Here is a 22,040-nt window from a genome sequence, read left to right on the forward strand (position 1 = left end):
AAAATATGACGATCAAAATCATTGCAGCCTGCAGTTGGTCGCATATATACGAATAGGTCGTTAAAAAAATGATCGATGGATACCTATGAGAGTGTGACGCCTTTTTGTCTGTGCTGAAATCAAAGAACTGTCAATGGTGATTACAATTGAGCAATAGGCCTTTTCACGAGACGTCTCAAATCAGCTGATTTGTACGTGCCATAAATTCTTTTGTTCTCATGACTTTTTTTTGCGCCGTGTGTTGGTGCTGTCTCGCTCTCTCCCACGGGCAACTTGAAAACAGAGCGCACAATAAAAGTCAAACGAGAGAGCGAGCGAGTTCCAACACACGGCGCACAGTACAAGTTAAAAGAACAAAAGAATTTATGGCACGCACAGAGGCTACAGAGGCTCATGGGCGGCAGAAAGCTGTTACACAAAAACAAAGATGGATGTGTTAGTGCGAAGTGATATGAGAAACTCGGTCACTCATGGCGACTCACGGGATGGCACGCACACTACAACATTGTTCGAATCACCTCGAATGGGATAGATATTGCCTGTGTTGTTTACAAATCAATTCAAAGTGCTTTTTGTGCTAGTATAACCATATTATGATTATACTAGAACAAAGAGCACTTTGAGTTTATTTGTAAACAACCAGTAAGTGAAATCATCGGTCACGGCGATAATCATAAACCTATCTCTCAAGCTGATTTTCCGGAGGAAAAAGACGTGCCATAATATCAAACCCGACCAGTACTGCGAGTGTGTGCTCTCACGAGATGTGCAGCAACGAATTTAGATTATCACCAGCAACGAGAAGTATGCATCCTACTTTTATACTAAATATAAAAATAATATTGTTCAATTTGAATCTAGAATTTGAAGTAGAATGAATTCTATATGTTTAATTTTATATTGTGCTTATCTATTTATTTACTGGTAGCGAAATGTTTTAACATTTGCCAAAACGTGTATTGATGAGCCCAAATGATCAGTATCATAAGATGTTCAGAAAGTTAAATGCTCACTGGCGCAGGGTTACTCAAAATATAATTGCCAATAACATGTGAGCACTTTCTTTACCCAATAAATTTGATGAAGACGTCAAGTTTTAAAATAATCAGGAACTTGACATTCTGTATTTGAAAAAAATTAAACCAGGAGCTCTTTCTCTAGCCTGATGGAATTATTTGAAATCTAACGGCCCATTGCATTTTGAATTGAATGTGGAAGAATTTTGAGTATGTATATTTTACACTTAACACGTGTATATCATGGACCAAATATACAGAACAACTTCATCAAAGACACCATCTTTGTAATCTAATTTTATTTTCCTAACCAGGATCCTGAAATAATTCAATTCGAAAATTTCGTTTTGTGGAAGAATTCTGAATCAAACTGCATATCATATGTTTAGTCCTTGACCTACTAAACATCTTTGCTGAAAACACTATTTTGCTAAAATATCATTATCTTAAGATATTCGCGATCAAAATACAGCATGATCACTAGTGCCATATTGTGGTAGAATTTCAAGTTGGGTGGCATATTACATACTAGACCTTGACCTATTCAACACTTTTGTCGAAGACGTCAACTTTATAGGTAGCCTGGATCCTGAGATATCTGTGTTCGCAAAATATCATGCTCACTAGCGCCATCTATTGAAAGAATTCTGAATCAAGAAGATCATCACAAGGTAGCCCTTGAACTACTGAACAACTTTGCTGAAAACACCATCTTTCTAAAAAATCGGGATCCTGAGATATTCGTGATTAAAATATTGCATGCTCACTAGCGCCATCTTGTGGCAGTTTTTCTTGTTAGGTAGCTTATCATATGTTAGTCCTTGACCTACTAAACAACTTTATCGAAGACATCATCTTTCTAGGTAATCAGGATCTTGAGATATCGGTGCTTGAAAAATTAAATGCTCACTAGCACCATCTGGTGGCAGAATTTCGAAACAAACAGCCTATCACATGTTAGCCCTTGACCTACTGAACAACTTTGCCGAAGACACCATCTTGCTAAAAAATCTAGATCCTGAGATATTTGTGTACGAGATGTTGCATTGCGAAATGTCAACTACATCGGTTCCCCGGGGCACAATCCGATGGCCACAGGCAGATGAGGATGTTTCCAAAGTGTTTTCTGTCCACTGACCAATTGGTACCGTTGGACTGAAGAAATTTGTCGAAGACATCCATATTCTATCTTGCCTAGCTTTGGATGTACAATCAAAATTGCTCCGCGTGTACTCAGTACACGATGCGACCGCTGGTGTAACTTTTTTTTGAGCGACTGACGGAAGGTTAATGAATCTTATCACGTACGCTTGTGTCCTCAGTAGGCGTTCCCATTTTTGGAAACGGGAAATTTCTATCATTGACGTGGATGTAGTATCATAATGAACATTATGAACACTAATGGATTCTTCTTCGGTGGAAGTTAAGTTTTGATTTCGCGGCCACTCAGATCAGTGTTGCATTTGAACGCGTTCAGTTTGCGTTCCAGTTCAAACTTTTGAACGAGAGATCAAGTAGGCTTGCTCATTGAGCAGTTCAAAAATTTGAACCCGAGCGAGCTGAAAATGGAACTTGAAATGAAAACTGTTTTCATGGCAGATACACGACATATTTCAACCAGAAGTTTTGCTAGATATTGAGAAACATTTGAAATTCCATATATGTTGAGTGATATGAATGTATTATAGTCTGGTAAAGTTTTTTCGGGTTCTATACTTCATTGTGCATTTTGAAGTGAACGGGCCGTTCTTGAGCAGGTGCAGAATTTTGCACAAGAGTTCAATGCTTGCTAGGTTCTCGTGCAAAATTAGAACGCGTTCAGTTCATTTTTGGCTCGCGTTCAGTTTAAAATGCATCACTGACTCAGATTCAGGATGATATAGAAAGTTGGGTCCACAAAACCAACGGCCACTGATTTTGAAGCTTGGTCCCTTTCCCCACTTAGTCGCCTCATCTGCTGGATTTTGTTTTATGGGCAGCCATCTCCATTGGTTAATCTTCGTCAATGCAAGAATTTCTCCAATTGTCACTCCTACAACTTAGTGTACCGTCTGTGATCCGAGTTGATCCACGCCAAAACCGTAGAAGAATCAGACCAGAAGTATGTGTCAGCTATGTTGAATGAATGGGAGCTAACGATGGATTCGGCCATGCGTGCACCTATTACCGCTGCCATCAGTTCCAAACGAGGAACAGATAAAACTTTGAGTGGTGCCACCTTGCTCTTAGCACCCACAAGCGCCAGTTCTATTCCTTCAGATCCGCTGGCGCGCATATAAGCCACACAAGCGTATGCTGCATCGCTGGCGTCGACGAAGATATGGAGTTGTTTCGTCTCTTCAATTTTACCCCGAAAGTAGCATCGAGGGATCTGTAAGTCGTTTAGCAAAGGTAACAGACTAATCCATTGCAACCATCTTTCGGATAAGTCACTATTGACCGGTACATCCCAACCAATTCCAGTGGCCCAGGCATCTTGAATCAGAACTCTTCCATGGATCAAGTAAAAAGCTGCAAACCCCAAAGGATCAAAAAGGCTCATGACGAGTTTGAGCATTTCTCGCTTGGTTGGAATGTGGGTCGAATCGATAACTTCGACGAGATCATCTCGAAGAGATACTGTGTAAACGAATACGTCTTTTGATGGATTCCATTTCATGCCTAACACAGATTCCACCTTTTCAGCTCTCACCAGGTTCAGCTGTTTGGTATCTTCAATAGTAGTGTCGCTGATCGCCGCCAACACGTCATTGGAGTTGGATAAAAAGTTGCGCAGATTGAATCCTCCTTGGGAATGAACCATCTTCACTTGTTTGACTACCTCAATAGCTTCTTGCACCGTATCAAAGCTATCGAGGTAATCATCCACGTAGTGGTATTTAATTAGCCGTGGATGCTCGGGGGAATTCTTCCATGTATTCTCTGGCATTTGCGTTCTTCACAAATTGGGCCGAGCTTGGGGAACAAGTTGACCCAAATGTCGCAACATCGATTATATACACTGAAGGAGCGTCTCCAGCATTTTCCCTCCACAGGAATCGCTGATATTGGCTGTCCAGAGGTCGAATAAGAAGCCGAAGAAACATTTCCTCTATGTCACCGGTTACGGCGATTCTATGCTCACGAAAGTGATACAAAACAGAAACAAGGGATGTCAGCTTATCTGGTCCTTTCAGTAAAGCTGAATTAAAGGAAACGCCATTAACCTTCGCTGCCGCATCCCACACAACCCGTACCTTGTTTGGTTTTTTCGGGTTGACTACTACGCACAACGGAACATACCAAACTCGTTTGCTGTTGGAAGCGTTCAGCTCCTCGCGACTAGCTCGGTGACAATATCCCTTAGCAAAATATTCTTCCATTTTCTGATGTACTCGACAACGAAGAGTTGGATCCTTATCCAATTTTTTCTCCAACAACTCAAGTCGTCTCACCGCCATGGGAAAGCTGTTGGGAAATTCGATGTGGTCCGATTTCCACAGCAAACCGGTTTCAAATCTGCCGGACACTCTTCGCGTGGTTTCCTCTAGCAACTTTCTAGCTCTCTTATCAGCGTCGGACTCAGGCATCTCGTACGCTGGATTGGCTGCCGATTGATCCAGTGAGATGAACTCTTTAAGTTGTTCATTCAACTCATGATCCGCGTCTTGGGCGGCAGGTACATGAAAATTAACGGTCACTGTTGGCCCTGATGTACGTGCGTTATACCCGTAAATTGTCCATCCCAATCTACATTTCGCGGCGATAGGGTCTTTGTTTTGCCTTTCCCGTATTTTCAGTGGGACGCACAGGCTAAGATTGTCGAGTCCAATTAATAGTTTTGGCTCGGCACTGTCGTATTCGGCGATGGGTAGCCCATGTAAATGCGGATATTGGTTCGCTAACGTTTCATATGGAAGCGATTGTTTCGGCAACAAAAGCCTTTCAACGGTATGTGCTTCTGTTATTTGGAATGTATCAGCCTTTCCAGTGCCTGAGATTTGAAAATTTACTCTTTTAGACCGGGATTCTTGGCGCGCAACATTTGCGGTCCATTGCAGCGTCAGAGGCTCTGTAGGTCCGTCTAATCCCAATTGTTCTGCCACTGATCGGTCTAAAAGCGTCGAAGAGGAGCCTTCGTCAATGAACGCATATATTGTTTGGCGCTTATTTCCCATTGATACAAGTACAGGAAGTATGCGAAAATATGGATAGCGACCACAGCCCTCCCTGATTACGGAACTATGGTTGGTGGAGAAATGGGCAGGACTTGATGTCGTCGGAGGATGCAGAAGAAAGTGGTGTTTATCGCGACAACCATGGATGTTACATCCATTCCAGGTTCGGCATGGCCACTTTTGATGGAAATTCAAACACGTGCGACACAAATTGTGTTGCCGCACTATTTGCATTCGTTCCTCGACGTTTTTGGCTTTGAATTCCTCGCACTCCGCAACTCGATGCCCTATGGCGCTGCACACGATACACGGCTTAGGTGTCTTTCTTATCGCACCGGTGTTTTTTGATTCCATATCCGGGGCGTCATGAGCGTGGATAAAAACCTCTCTGTCCTTCGGTTTTTCGGCTTTTGAGGACAGGCTGATAGGTAAGTCAAACGACACTTCGCTGGCGGCTTGAATCAACTCGTTCATAAATTCTCCAAAGGTCGCAAGTGTGGCATCTTGGTGAAGAAGCTTGTATCTGGCCCAATCTAATCTGAGTTGCGCTGGAAGCTTCGCTACAAGTTCTTGTAGCAAGACAGGATTGGTCAGGTGGTTTTCTTGTTTTGCGGCTTGCAAATGAACCACCAAATTCTCCACGGCTAATCCAAAATCGATGAGAGTATCAAGACGCTCAGGTTTAGGGGCAGCAACTCGACGAATTCTTTCCAAAAGCGAACGGATGATAAGCTCTGGTCTACCAAAACGCATTTGAAGGGTTTTGATTACATGTGGCACTCCTGCGGGCATCATAAGCCGACTGCGGACCGTTTCCAGCGCACTCCCACGTAGGCACTTCTGAAGTCGTACCAAATTCTCTACATCCGAGAACCCGCACGCTGCCGTTGTTTCTTCATAGGTCCGAATGAACATCGGCCAGTCTTCCGGATTGCCGCTAAAGGCCGGAAGATCCTTTCCAGTTACTTGTCTGGCTGCAATTTGCATGTAGGCCGTTGGTAATTCCGGATTCACTGCGCAGCGATCATCGTCATGCAGCGAAAGATTCGAAAATTGTTGTCTAGGTGTTACCAAGGATCCATCTCGCTGTTGTGGTGATGCTGAGTTTGCTATATGAGAAGTCGGCCAAGAGATCCGTTGTTGTGTGATGTCAACCTTGTCTCCTTTGGTGTGCTGTTGTGACGTGATCCAATCTCTCACCCTCTCTGACTTCGAAACGTGCGACGATGAAGACGATTCGCTAAGCTCTGCCTGTTGTCGCATCACTTCCTTCTTTTTTCCATAGATTCCCGTCGCAATAGCATCATTTTCTCCTGCAAATCCTTTTGTTTCGACAGCTCCGCTTCCCTGAGCTTGGTTTCTTCTTCCATTAGTTTTTTCTTGATTTCAAGCTTCCGTTGTTCTTCAGCAAACTCCAGACGTTGTAGCTCCTCTTGCTCCTTCAATTCCTTTTCTTTTAGCAGTTCTTCTTCTTCGAGCAGGCGCATTTGAGCTTCTAAAGCAGCAGCGCGGGCACTGGACGTTACACTCATTTTAGATCCGACGGTCTTCTCTGGCTTCTTGCTCCGTGTTTTTGACGTCTTACTGCCGCCGCTTTTCGCTGTCTTATCCTTTGTTTGCGGGGGGTTGAGTAGACCCGAAAAGGTTCCCAGTTCACATTTATGGCACACCCAACGGCGGTTCTTGACGGTATGATCGACACCTACACACTTGAAGTGGTGCCAGCTGCTACAAGCGACGCAGGCGACCATCGTATCTACGCCGTCATGCTCGTTACACGACTGATAACAAAATAAATGTGTGTTTTAATTAATTATATTTGTATAATAATGCTTATTGTTTGTAATAAAAATGTATTTGTAAATGTAATACTTTATTTCAAAACACATTATTAAAGTTGAGGTTATGCTAATTTGCATTCCCCTTCCAAAAATGGGTAAATTTTTACCCTTTTTATGCCACAAGCGAGATATACAAAAAAAAATACTTCTAGCGAAAATGGATGAATTTTTACCCATTAAAGGGTATTCGCAAACGACCGTGAAGACCAACTAACCGTATTCACTTCAAAACTTATTTCAAATTAATTGATCTACTAGTCTCCGAATAGTCGCCATTTAAAAAATCAAGGTTCGTCTCGGGCTTTTAAGGGTTAATGAATTATAAATCAGTTTTTTGCTGTTACGCATTTCAAAGGGCGTAACTCAAAATTTCGTCTAAAAATTTGTCTATAGGGCAATGTTGTACCTAGTTAATGAATGTATTCAACAGTATTAGCGTTGCTATGAACTTTCATGAGCAAATGGGCAAAAACTATGACCGATTGAATGAATTTCTTGCTCTTTATTGCGGTTTTTTGAGCTCCAGAACTGCAGATACTCCTAAAAGAGATTTAAAACTGCATAGCAACCGCATTATTAAAGCTTCTAAATTTGATTTGTCAAATGTTGGTCTTGTAATGTAGGTTTTTGAACGTAAATTAGGTCCCACCCTATCACGCAACATTGATATCTCACAACTCTCACCAGTAAGTTTTCACTCTCTTGATAGCGTTGGGAAATTTTCTCTCCGAATCAAAAACAATACCGTGAGTCGGAGAAAAACTGATCCCTTGATTCAAAACTGGAAAATACGATACTCTGTTAGGTATTTTTTGTCTTTTCAAAATTATTTCGATAGTATTACTGAACATATAAAAAATCAAATTTCGCCAAACTTCTTAATGGCCAGTTTTCACGGTGTTACTTTTGTCACTATGGAAAACCCATTTTCCATCCCAACCATGCTTCCTCCACATTCGAGCTCAGCTGAGAGTGGGTGGTTGCGCCTGCTGTGGTTATCAATATCCTCACAATCAAAAGTCCGACGGTCGCCCATGGAGACCCGCAGCCGGAGTGTTTGTTTGCACTTCTAGGTGAGGTGTTGATAACACTGCTCCCTACACAGTTGCCAAGAGAAGCAAAAATGGTGATAAAACCAACTGCGTACTCAGGACATTGTCACATGACGACATCCACCTCTGGAGCACTCTCTCTTTCTCTTCGACAATATCCCTCCGCGCCAGACGACAAGGACTCTTCATTGGCGTAAATAAGGGGGGGTTTATGTTTGATTTCCATTGTTATATCTTTTTTATTTCATATTTTCCATCAAAGTAGCCCAACGACTAGTAGTAGGACGACTTCCAGAAGTTGTTAAAACTCAAATTTTAGTGTAATTGTAATTTCGTATATTTTTGATAACTATTTGAGTTCAAAAGTTATTGAATTATTTATGATAAAAGTTCTTTGTGTTTAATACATTTTATTAGAGCTACAATAATAACACATCTGTATGTTTAAATAACATAGAAATGTATTTTGTCTTTCGAATGGCGTCCAAAGATATTTCTTATATTTGTCCCAAGTTCACAATCGAAATAGGCATGTTTTGCTAGAAAAACAACTTCTATTTGACAAAAGATAGCGAATTTCTTCTCTCACCAAATTACGCATTTTTCTAAGCTCTGAAAGACTTAGAATTGAATTTAATTTCAAACGAACTATTTGTATCTATTTACGCCTATGGGACTCTTTCCTTCTGAAGGCACTCGGTGCCAAGTGCGGGTGTCCTTTCTCTCTGTTGGCACAGAAATTTGCCCCGCAGACTGGTTGCAAAATTCGTACGGTAAAGGACATCGTAGCAGGCGCGCCGTCGGAAAATTTTCATCGCCGTTTCGCGTTTACTTGCATTTTCTACGGCTTGATGGCCTCGGGGAAAACCCAGTTGGCCGACTTTACGGAAAGTGATATCAAAAAAGCATTAATGTGTAGCTGTAACGTAAAATTCTACGTCTTCCAGTAGCCGAAGCAAGAGACAAGCCAGCGACATTAGATTTTACGCTTGAGGGAAGATATTTTTACAAGTGCGAGCGATTTCTTTGGTTGAATCATTAGCTGTGATTAGTTATCATTGATCGTAGTTTTGGGTGCAAAAACCGAGCAATCCTGTGTCGGAAACACAACTGAAATTGTAACCTTTTATGAAGTGATACTTTAAATATTCATTAAGCGGAAACCAAAATGGCAATATCCTGCAAGCAACGAAGCAAACACATCACCATACCGCAGAACAGTTTCATCTCCGTCAGCCTGTTACTCATCGTAGTTGGCCTTGGAGTGGATCGGAACCGTAAGTGTATTCATGGCTTTATGCTAAGTTCTTCGGCACACACAATTGCGAACAAAGGAGATTATAAGAAGTCTTTTATGAAAATTCAAAGGATTCGCAAACCACCTACGTAATACCCGCATCATCTGTCGAACGTTGAACATAAGAGAAGAGAGGCAGATAAACATTGTCGTCCTCATCGCCGTAAAGGATTGGCTTCCGCTTCGTGGGGGGTCCCTGTGGAAGTATAGAACATTAGTTGATGTGTCTGGATCCAGTTTATTACGGGCGGTATGGGTACTACCGCTAACCAGCTTATATGCTGTACATATATCATTTTTGAACGGAACGGTTGAAGTGGATTTAGGTAGCTTGGAAAAATGTACAAAACTGGTATAAATCATCATCGGTTATCATATTGCTTATGTAAAACATTTAATCATAGTAGGCCATCGTCAATCGTCAATGTTGAATTATTATGTGATGTGTTCAAACTACATACTAGCTTAGGCAACAAGTTTCAGAATGATGATTTCTAAAGCACGAGTACGGGTATTTGCTGCACGCCATACACACAAAGCAAAAAATAAATTGTAATACAGTCGACTCTCCACATCTCGATGTTCTACATCTCGATATCTCTCTCTATGTCGATGATTTCAAAGGTCCCTTCAGTCTGCATACATTTTCTTTCTCCATATCTCGATATCCTCCTTATCACGATATCTCCATATCTCGATGTGTTTCTGTTGATTGTTTGTTCTCAAGTTTCTCTCCGTATGTCGATATGACCAAAATCGAAGGTTACTAGACCAACATTTTGGGATTCAAAACAAATTAGGAGCGCAAAATGACGTCTGTTTGCGCATTACTTTCTTGGCAATGGAGTGTTTTCAATCTAGTATTCATTAAAAATTTGTTCTTTGTCTCGATCTCTCCCTATCTCGATGGTCCCTTCGATATCGAGATGTGGAGAGGCGACTGTATCACGTTATTTTAGATCTGGCCTGCCCAACCTTTTTGGACCGCGGGCAAGAAAAAAGATAAATACCTATTCGCATAAAGTCTGACAAAAGTAAATAAATGAAGTTCATAAAAACTGACAAAAATCAGTGAATGAAGTAAATTTCATTTGAAGAAATCTAAAAACAGATGATTACTGTTAATAATTCTGCTGGATATTGTGAGAGTTTTTCCAAAAACTATATAATGATCCCTTGCAGAATATTTTGAAGAATCTACCCCGAAAATGTTGGGTTGTGTGTGAATAATGTTTATTTATTTATTTATTTATTTATTTATTTATTTATTTATTTATTTATTTATTTGATTAATTCATCTGACAGTTGTCTACATGAATATACTTAATAATAATGTTCAAGATCAAAATCCGAATTCTATCAGAATCCGACCCGAAATGTGCTATAATCCTGATCAAGATTTTACGAGAATCTTGGTCAGAATGTATGGAATTTTACAAGAATCGTGACCCTTCGGAATCTCACTTAAAAACCATTTTGAAATGCAACCTTCAAATCTTTGAGAGTGCTAAAAAGTATTTCAAAAGTAAGCAGCTCAAAATTGAATTATAAATTCGCTTAAGGTTCTAGCAAAATGTGGTGTGTATATTGTGTGGTAAATTGTAATTTTGCCGAGGGTTTTAGAAAATTATGTATTGAATTCGATGAAAATCCAGGCTAGAAGTCTGTGGAATCCTGGTGAAAATTCTGTGAGAACCTTACCAATGTTATCCGTGGAAGTCGTGTCCAGAAATCTTAAAAAAAACCTGTTCAAGATTTAGTAAAAACCCTGTATTTTTATAATCTTTTCAAGGAATTAGCGTTAATAACGCTCAGGTGTTGGTAAAATTTATTTCCAGGTTTCTTTGACAATATTAGCCTATTATTCAGTGAAATTATGTATGAAAACTTAGCCTTTTGTCCATAAGTTTTGTTCAGGCTGCAATTTTTGAATGCCGAAGGAATTTATGGTAGAAACATTGTTGAAACTCACAGAATTTGAGATTAAAGCTAGGTGCTGTTTCGCTCAAGAAAAGTAAAAATTTCTGCTTAAGAAATGGTCAAGAAATTTCCTACAGTCAGCTCCATTTGAAATGACATTTCTTTTCAACAGCGTACTGCGATCAAAGAAAAATGCTTTTCTTGAGCATTTCTTGCAAGAAATTTCTCACGCATCGAGATAGGCGATTACTTTTCTGTTGAAGTGCATACTTCGCTTAAGAATTTGAATCATTCATAAAATTAAGTAGCTAAATCTTCAAGGAAACAAAACAATTTAAATAAAATATTAGGTTGAAACTAAATTGGAAATTCCATAGTTTTGGTATGTTCTAACTTCGGGTTGATAGGATACTCAACGGGCCAAATATGAAAAGAATCTTGAACCCTCTGCGGGCCGCACAAAATTAGGTCGCGGGCCGTACGTTGGGCAGCCCTGTTTTAGATGCATATTATTCTCGTTCAAATATGATGTACAATTATATTATTCAAACGTACAAAAACTAGCCGGAGGTTTGAATCATGAACAAATGAAAAGTAAAACGGGGATTATGATAAATATGACACAATCTGTGTGTTGTTGGTCGAGAAGAGTTTGTTGGCATTTACATCGATGTCGCTCATTTACATTTGAAGCGGAATATTGTAGAAAATTGGAAGTGACTGAATGAAATTACGTTCAAATATTTATGCATGATGTGATACTATAGGGTGTCCCAGAAAATATGGGCACGACTTTACCATACTGCCGTTTCATGACTAGTGCAGATAAAAATCTGATTTTCACGCATTTTATTCTTGCACTTACCAAGAGCAGATTTTGAATTTTGAGCGATTTTTTCGCTACCTGTTTGTTGATGGTATTACATTTCTAGATGTTTCTCTTATCAGCTTTGCACAAATCGCGTTATATTTGAGTGACTTTGTTGTACAAAATCTGTGCGAGACCATGCCTATTCAAAAGTTAAGATATCTGACATAAGTAAATCTGAAATGAATTATTTTTATTTATATCAAGAACGCCCGAAAAGCTATGATTTTGGGAAGTTGTCTGACATGGAAAGAAAAGTTAGTGATTTTTTCAGAATTTTACCATTTCGTCTAATGTTTTCTAGCAAAGTAAAATATAATTTTAAACAAAATTTCTTGTGAAACGTCTTAGATACAATGTACTTGATCTCATCATATCGAAGCATTATGGATGAAAACATTCGTTACTAGTTAAGTTTTGACAATACATGCATAAAAGTAGGGTCTGTGCTGGCTTGATAAGAATTGATTTTTTTGATTCTATGACAGGCCTGCCCAACGTACGGCCCGCGGGCCGCATCCGGCCCGCCATCTCATTTTGTGCGGCCCGCGAAGAGCTTGAGGATCCTTCTCATACTGGCTCATTTTCTGCTCTGCCAACTTTATATTGTGCTTTGCTTTGATAAATTGATTATTGGGAAAGTTGTGTATCGCACTTCGAAGGTCACCAAGCAGTGATTCCAAATATGTTTCTAAGCAAATTGATCCATACCCAAAGTTCTTCAAATGTACATTTACGCGATAAATTACACTGGATTTTCTATCGAAATGCAGATTTGCACTTGACTGCATCATTGCCACAATTAATTATAATCGAACAAGCCTATTTCAAATGGCTGACATACTTTTACAAATGTTTTACAAGCAAGTATTCGTGAAACAAATAAAACAAACAAACTAGCAACCCTGCTGAGAGCACATGCTTTTGATAAAACGTAAACAATTTTCGTTGGCGCGAAACCGATTCACTGCCTTTTCTTGCCCGCCAACGGCGAAAACAAAGGGTTTGACGTTTCCGAACTTATGAACCCGCCGGGGTCCAATAAGGTAGGAACTGCGCAATATTTAAACAATCCTTATTATCATAACTTTTTATCCTTATTCTTAAAATTTTATCTTTTTTATTTCGAAGATTCTTTACATTACAATTTCATCTTCCAAAATTGCTTGATGTTTTGGATGATTGAAATCGTTTCATACAGAAAAAATATCTAAATTGTAGGAGGATTATACTCAAGAAATCTCTCCAGTAACTATCAAACCAACAAAACTGAATTTACATTAAATTTTAACAAATGTTTTCGACAAGAAGTTTAAGGCCAAAATACAATTTCATCGAATCATAATATGGATTTTTGCAAAACTGAGCATGAATATTGATTAATATAATATCAAATATTGGGTAGATATAGAGACAGATTAATACCTTGTATTTTTACACAGGATTCTAACATCAATTTTGCAGAAAATTTGGACAGAATTCTCACAAAATATTGAACAAGATAGTCACAGAAAGATTTCACAGAATCCTAGCCATAATTATCATCAAATTCTAGATATAATTCTGGAAAAGGTTCTCACTCAATCTTTAATTATTTTTTACAGTACTCTGAGCAGGAAAAACTTCTACAGATTCTAAAAAAAAATATACATGAGACGGTGGGGTTCTAAAGAAATCCTAACAATTTGCACAGAATCCTACGCTGGATTCTCGCAAAATCATGATTAAAACACGGGACAGGATTTTCAAATAATACTAGAAGGGATTCTGCCGAGTCATCTGAAAAACTTCTGATAGAATTCTGAGAATGATTTACTTAAAATCCTTAACAGCATTCTGCCAGGGTTCAGAGGAGAACTTCTAAAAGAATTCTGGACTGAATTCCAGCGTCATGATCATGAGCGCACATCTCACATCATCTTCTGCAAATTTATCACAGATTTGCTTTCCATTTACAATTCCTCAAAAAACAAATTTTTTCTTGATTGATTTTACCAACAATTTTGAAATTGCTGCATTAAAAATAATATGGCCCGCCGCGCAAAATTATTTTTATGATTTGGCCCGCGATTCAAAAAGGTTGGGCAGGCCTGTTCTATGACATTTCCTGGAAAACCATTACCCGGAATGCCGTTTCCCGGAATCTATTTCCCAGAATGACCCATTTCCCGGAAACCCATTTCCCGGAATGCCACTTCCCGGAATGCACCAATAATAAATTTTCGCGGATTTTGTTTTGCGATAGAACTGCCAGAACTGAAGGGCTTACAAGAACCCTACACGAAGCGAACTGGACTTTCAAAATTCATACCTATTTTTCTTATGAAAGATGAAAGCGCCCAAGGTCTTTGACTCGATTTTTTGTTCTCAAATCTTGTTTGACAAGGCAAATGTGTGAATTTCAATCCGATTTCTCATGGCGACTTTTCATAAAGGGTTTGTATGTATTTCAATTCCATTTGCCTGAGTGTCATATATGTAAAGATCAACGCGGACCACAGATAATTGTCGCGAATTCCAATCCCGCCTATCGAGAATCTTTTCGGGTTGGCAAATTCTTCTATTTTCGAGGGTATAGAATTTCTTTGTCAATTGGCGAAAAATATTATCAGTTGATTACTGTGGGAGAACTAATATGCACATGGAATCGATAAGCAGACTTTGTCCCAGTTAGAACGTCATGTCAGAAAAAAAGAAAAGGATGATATTAATTAAAAAACCCACATTACAGGATAAAGATTATGCTAATATCTCATTCCAAAGGTGGAGAAGGAGTTGTGAGAAGCATCACAAACATTACTAAATTGACAAGGGGGGGTTTGGTAAAATATGTCTAGTTTTAGCGTGAAATAATTTGTGTATAAATCAATGACTCAACAGAATAACCTTAGTTTGAAAGAAGGGAAAATTTATGATGTTCAATATTAGCAGCCTTCTCGCCAAACATTTTCTGTCGGTATATTTCGGAAGAACGACAATTGTTCAAAAGAAGGGTGATAATCTATGCAAATGGCAGTAGCTATAATTGGAATTCATGTTGATGTATTTGTTTATCAGTCTGAACATTGCCATTTGTTTTCATGACACAACTAAAAGGAACAGCCTATGTATGAAAGAAGGGTTCCGGGTCATTTGGCCGAATGCCGTTTGGTCGAACGCCATTTGGACGAAAGGGTCATTTGGCCAAATGCAGTTTGACCGAAATTAAAAACAATAATGAACTACAGTTAGCATACATTTGTAATGAATTTCAGTTTATTCCGAAAGAAGCATAAATCATCATTGATATACAGCTCTTTAGTGTTAGTTCAAGGAATAGTCAATGTAAACATTGTTTCTCTTCTCTGCTAGCAGAAATAGCTGCCAGCATATGTTTTCGCATTGCGTTTGTAGTCAGCTTTTGACTGTTACTAAAACGGTTTACAACTTATTCGTCTTTCTGTAGCATCGATTTGCTTCAATCCTTCTGATAGTACTTAGTAAACTAAATAATTTCTAGCAACCACAAGTTTAGCTTCTTCTTTTCACAAAGGAGAAACAGTTAGCCTCTTTAACGTAAGTGTTCAGCGAGTCGTTCGGTATAATTTTTATTAGGACTATAAACTTATCATAAGCCTTAGTTCCATTAACTATGAAAATTATTAAAATATGGAAGAACAGCCTATGATCAAAAGTAGGAAAAATCTCTTATGAAAATTTAAGCTAGAGTAATGCAAACAATTATTATATCAGTATAACTATAAATGATTTAAAGAAGGGAAAATTCCCATTTAAAATATAAGCTATATTATCGCCAATAGTAATGAAACCAATACAAGTTGAAAGAATAGCCTATGTTTAAAAGAAGGGAAAAATTCTTATGAAACTATCAAAAACTATGCAAACCCGAGCACACCGTTGGTAGCCCAGAGACGAACCAGCCATAAACTTAGAGTCTTGACGCGAGTTCACAACTTCTCCAGTAAACACAAAATCGTATAAGATAGCGCATAAGAGTACAAATGTGGAGGCGATATACGCACATGCGCCATAAGGCTGCATGCAAGATGTGCGTATATCGCCTCCACATTTGTACTCTTATATCTCATCATTTACGATGGTGTGTTTACTGGGTCGTCCTGAATGAACGGATAGTTTTATGTATTCTCTTGGAGCTCATATATAGCGATCCACCATATCATATAAATTGATAAGTTGACTGGTAGATCAGGGCAACACTTATAAATCCTACACATAAGCGTTGAAAATATTAAACGTTTTTTTTTTGTTCTTTATTCGGCCAAACGGCATTCGACCAAACAACCCATTCGGCCAAATGGCCAGACAGCGAAAGAAGCACAATTGTCCAATGAAAATATAAATAGTATGGACAATAATAACTCTACCAGAACAACACGAAAATAGATCGGCCGAAAAGTTCTTTGCAGACTTTACATAGTACCATAGTAGAGGTTTAAAATGCCATGAGATTATTCAGTCTTAAGTAAGTCTACAGTTGTAAGGGATTTGAGATCTAGAAAATTTTGTCTATATGATTTATACATAGACTAAACTAAGATTGCACCGGATTGTTTGGAAAAAAAATCCTACCCATAAAAATGCTCGATCTAATAAAACATCTAGCCCAAACCTTAACCTCCCTTACTAACTGAAAAAAAAGTTGCATAGATTTCATTGACGGTCATGATTTTAGTGATACTTAAATATCTTTCCGGGAAATGGGGTATTCCGGGAAATGGGTTATTCCGGGAAATGTCTTTCCGGGAAATGGGGTAACCGGGAAATGATTTCCGGGAAATGTCTTTCCGGGAAATGGTATAGAACCGATTTTTTTAAATTAAAAATTCCAATATTAAAGGTTATTTACTCAAACAAAATTTTCACAGGCCGCATTTAAAATGCCCCAAAGAAAAATACAAAAATATAGACAATATTATTTGTATGGAAGAATATTATGTTTCTCCTTATCAAAGTCTTGTCCATACTTTCTGGTACACCCTATACCATATATTGTAGCAAAGCCCTGGAATAATCTGAAAAGTAATTTAATCAAGATTGTATTGTTGTTCGTGATCAGTCAGTCTCATGTATAGAGGTCCAAAAATGGATGTGCGGACCCGCAAGCAGAGATGCTTGCACGAAACCCGCATCAGGGGAAGAGAATCTCTTTCCAGAATAAAGCTTTCACGAACAACTGTAATTAATCTCTTGATTGACAGAATACAGTCGACTCTGCACATCTTGATGTTCTATATCTCGATATCTCTTCCTATGTCGATGATTGCTTAGGTCCCTTCATTCTGCATACAATTTCTCTCTCCACTTCTCGATATCCTCCTTATCTCGATATCTCCGTATATCGATGTGTTCCTGTTGATTTTTCGTTCCCAAATTTCTCTCAGTATGTCGATGTGGCCAATATCGAAGGTTACTAGACCAAATATTTGGGATTCAAAACAAATTAGAAACGCGCAATTTCATCTGATTGCTTATTATTTTCTTAGTAACGAAGTGTTTTTAAATCTAGTAAGGTACCCCGGGGCAAGTGGGACATAAAAAAAAACGGTAGTTCAAACAGATTATTCTACATAATTTAAAAATGTCAATATTTTGCAAATCCAATAACACGATCATATTTTAGCAACATATGAATTTGATCGAATAATTTCGAAATTGTGAAAACCTTAGAAGAAAGATGAATAATGAGTCATTTGACGCAGTTACCTCGCTAAACGGGGCAAGTTGGACACATGCAGTTTCATGCGTTAAACCACATCAGTAAGTCAACCATTGCAATAATAGGATTGATAAATCATAGTTTTTCAATGTTGAGTACATATATAATGTATATAAGGGATCAACAATAAAATAGGATCGCAGCAAGCCGTGCGCGCCGGCGGCTGCGTTTTGAATTTTGTGTCACGTTTACTTCGTCTCGAGTTCTTTTTTTTTATCGGCTGGTGAAGAATTTGATTCGGCGGATGGCGCTATGCCACGTGCAAATGTGAATGATGTAGAAACATGCTGTTAAAGTGATAAACGTGTTATTTTTTTTAATTCGAAAGATTATACCTATCTGAAGATTTGTTCTTCATGTGTTAAACTTTAAAATAATACCACTAATGGTTGGGGCAGTGCTACGCCACCCGGATAGTTTTTTTTCTTTTGTGATAAACTAAGAAGAGAAAGCATGACTCTCCTGTGTGTGTTAAACGTGTTGATTAAAAAACTGAATGTGATTCATGGATGCTTGGTTCAAAATGGATTATGAACTGCAGTTCTTTGTCGGTTTTTCGTGTGGTGCGTGCATTTTGTTGGCACTACCCTTTCCATTAAGATTCCACAACACTCCGTAACACCTATGAGAGGTCGTAGAGTTCTCTGCATCCCCCAGCTTTCACAAGGACGAATTTTTAAATATGTTTTCATTATTTGTTATTACTGATATGCATGGCGAAAAACCACTTAATGGGATGGAACTGTTTTCCACAACTACTGAATTTGGTAGAAATATCAAATAAAGTTCAATAAAAATAGTAAAGTAATCGTTCTCATGATGTATTTTAAATATTATCTCTGTCTTCGTTCAATTTTAAATTCATATTTCAAACATAAAAATAGAAAAAAATATTTAGAAAAATTAGTATTTTTTTCTCCCTATTCAACAATTACGTGATATAAGATTGATTTTTTTTTTGATAAAAATCATTCGTTTGAATGTTTTAGTGCTACTCTCTAGGGAAATGTTTGAAACGTGTAGGAAAAGTTTTGATTCTAGTGCTTGTTTCGATAGGTCCCAGTTATCCCGGGTACAAAGATATTTTGGGGTAAGTTAGACTATAGAAATTTTCATATGAAATGAAAACAAAATACCTGTTTATCGTAAGCAGCTTGTAACAATACTTAAAATTGTAGCGTACCGATGGTAATTCGATTTATAGCACAATTATTTTTTGTGAGCCTATGCAGAACGTGAAACGTGTCACAATTTATCATGCAAGTTGAAAATGGTGCTGAGTTGACAACTGTTACATAGAGCACATGGTATTAAAAATAACAATAATTTTTGTGCTAAATACTTTCCTTATCATTGTATCTTAAACTTTCTAGAAGAATACCCCCTTGAGAAACTTTTCCCAAACGAGCTATGACGGAATGTCCCACTTACCCCGGATTCTCACTTGTCCCGGGGTACCTTATTCATTAAAAATTTGTTCTTTGTCTCGATCTCTCCCTATCTCGATGGTCCCTTCGATATTGAGATGTAGAGAGGCGACTGCATTTTCAAAAGATATGGTAGAATAGCCCGCCCTCAATGCACGAAACGTTAGCAACAGGGAGGAGGCAGTCTCAAGCTCCCTGTCCAAATAGTTTCATTCAGGTGCCCTTATGGTCCAACCCATCCCAAAATATATACAGTAGTAGAAATATATTAAAATAAAATATAATCCAACATGGAAGGATCTCACCGGTTTCTTCAATGCTTATGTATTATCCTAAAGCTCTCGTCTAAATCGTTAGCTTGTAAGGAAAGATTCAAATATGACGTCCAGTCATTTCAGTCAGATCAGAATCGTCAATCGTCAATCAGAATTTCAACTTGTTCTTTCAAGTTTCTGATTTTCAGTTGTAAAATCCACCAAAACTTCAGAAATAATCCGTACAACAGGTGCTAAATCACACACAATCCCACTTAAAATTAATTTGGCCCACCAACTTGATTACACTCAATCTCCACTATACCACACATTGAATCAAAAATAAAAACAGCACCTCGATTCTAGCCTATTCACCCGCCTCACCTACCCGTAATCCCCCATCATTCCAAAACTTGTTTTTTCCTGTGAGCCACGTCGATTTTCACTTGTTGACGTGAAAATTATGGCGTAAGCTATCACAAAACACTGCCAAATTCTTCACATTTTTTGTCGGGTGGCAGAGCACCATCAGCCAAATTAATTTTTCACCGACCGAATTGAAAGAATCGCGGAATTATTACGCGTTGCAAGAAAAATTTTGATTCCTGGAAAATCCAGGGTTATCTGTTGGAAAATTTTCAACCATATTAATCATAGTCACCCGCGACCTCAAATATTGAACTATGTTTGTTTATGACACAATATATACTGTCAACGGGCAGTTTTGGCCCGTGACACCAAATGGATTATATGTTGATTTTTAAATGATAAGTCTGATTAGAGATAGCCAGTGTTCAGTGTTAGAGAACCTCCCAGACAACCAAAATGTACACTCCCGTGCATAAGTTTGGGTTCACCCCCTAAAAAACATGCAAAAGTGTTCTGTCCATATCTCTGTGATTACACGTCCAATTGAAGCTCTCTAAGTCGCATTCGAAAGGCAAAGAGTTATTCTTACTTCGTATGTATTTTTCCAAAAACATTCTTTGAACTTTGTATACTAAATTTTTACTTAAAGTTGTGACATTTTTCAAAAAACACACTGAAAAATCATATTTAATTTCCTCAGCATTGGGTCGACCAAAATTTTAAATCAAAGTGTCATTAGAATCGTAATCTTATATTCTTTAAAGAGACCCCACTAAATTTTGGCGGAAAAATCTGAAAAGTATTCAAAATCAATGAAACAGTCAGTCAAGTCATCGTGCAAAAGTTTAGGTTCACCTAAACTGACTTAAATCTGTGAAATCTCAAACCAATCATGTACACGCCATTATTTGCGCTCAAAAAAGCTTTAAACTATTAAAATCGGTTGAAAAATGGCAGAGATATTGACAAAAATTATGTGCGTGCGGCTCAGGTGAACCCAAACTTTTGCACGATTTGCATCATACTGAGGGGTGAACCCAAACTTTTGCACGATGACTTGACTGACTGTTTCATTGTTTTTGAATACTTTCCAGATTTTTCCGCCAAAATTTCGTGGGGTCTGTTCAAAGAATATAAGATTACGATTCTAATGACACTTCGATTAAAAGTTTTGGTCGACCCAATGCTGAGGAAATTAAATATGATTTTTCAGTGTGTTTTTTGAAAAATGTCACAACTTTAAGTAAAAATTTAGTATACAAAGTTCAAAGAATGTTTTTGGAAAAATACATACGAAGTAAGAATAACTCTTTGCCTTTCGAATGCGACTTAGAGAGCTTCAATTGGACGTGTAATCACAGAGATATGGACAGAACACTTTTGCATGTTGTTTAGGGGGTGAACCCAAACTTATGCACGGGAGTGTACGTATAACGAAATCACCTGGAGGCTTTGTATGTGCAACATTTCACTTATAAGATGTCGCGAAAAGACCTTCTACGTACAAAAGTGGAGGCGATATGCGTGCATATATTATGTGATGAATAATAACATACAATGTGAGTGTATAAATATTCCACCGAACTAACCTGTTATCTTATGCGACTTAACTTATGATAACAAATGTCGATTTGACAGCTGTTGCGGATTGATTCGACTTACTTTGTACGAGTGTACGGGATGAAACAAAATGTACAAATGAACTCAGAAAAGAAGTGTTTTATGCGAGGAAGCTCATCAATCTGACGAGTTCGTCAACGGTGTTTTGCGAGTTTGATGTAATTAGTATGAATAAACGAGTTGTAACATGAACTTTCATGCGATTTCTGGTTGTCTGGGCTGTGTATTCAGATTCTCTAATCCGGATCTTTTGAATGAATCAAGTGGCTCAATATTGATAGGTTAGGGATGGAGCAATGTATGTATTCCTTCCGTAGAAGAAAATGCTCAATGAGTTATCCGTTTCTCGATAGCTATCAAAAGTGCCCGGTTCGCTTATGCACTTCAATGATGTATCAATTAAATGATTGCGGACCACATCGTCGGATCGCAAGGTCTATTTTCTAAGTCTTTGGCTTTGAAAAGTTATGGGCTGATTAGGT

General features: G+C 38.3%; 1 protein-coding gene across 1 annotated transcript in view; it reads left to right on the top strand.

Moving 5' to 3' along the window:
* Nucleotides 1-8,788: 8,788 nt before the first annotated feature.
* The window catches only part of LOC5567640, a 58,430-nt gene continuing 45,178 nt past the window's right edge, over nucleotides 8,789-22,040 (top strand). Inside the window, exon 1 of the mRNA XM_001651783.3 lies at nucleotides 8,789-9,343. Coding sequence (XP_001651833.3) covers nucleotides 9,235-9,343 — 109 coding nt within the window. The 5' untranslated portion in view covers nucleotides 8,789-9,234. The remainder of the gene's footprint in view (nucleotides 9,344-22,040) is intronic.

Source organism: Aedes aegypti, chromosome 3 (genome assembly GCF_002204515.2).
Source record: "Aedes aegypti strain LVP_AGWG chromosome 3, AaegL5.0 Primary Assembly, whole genome shotgun sequence".
NCBI classification, from domain to species: Eukaryota; Metazoa; Arthropoda; class Insecta; order Diptera; family Culicidae; genus Aedes; species Aedes aegypti.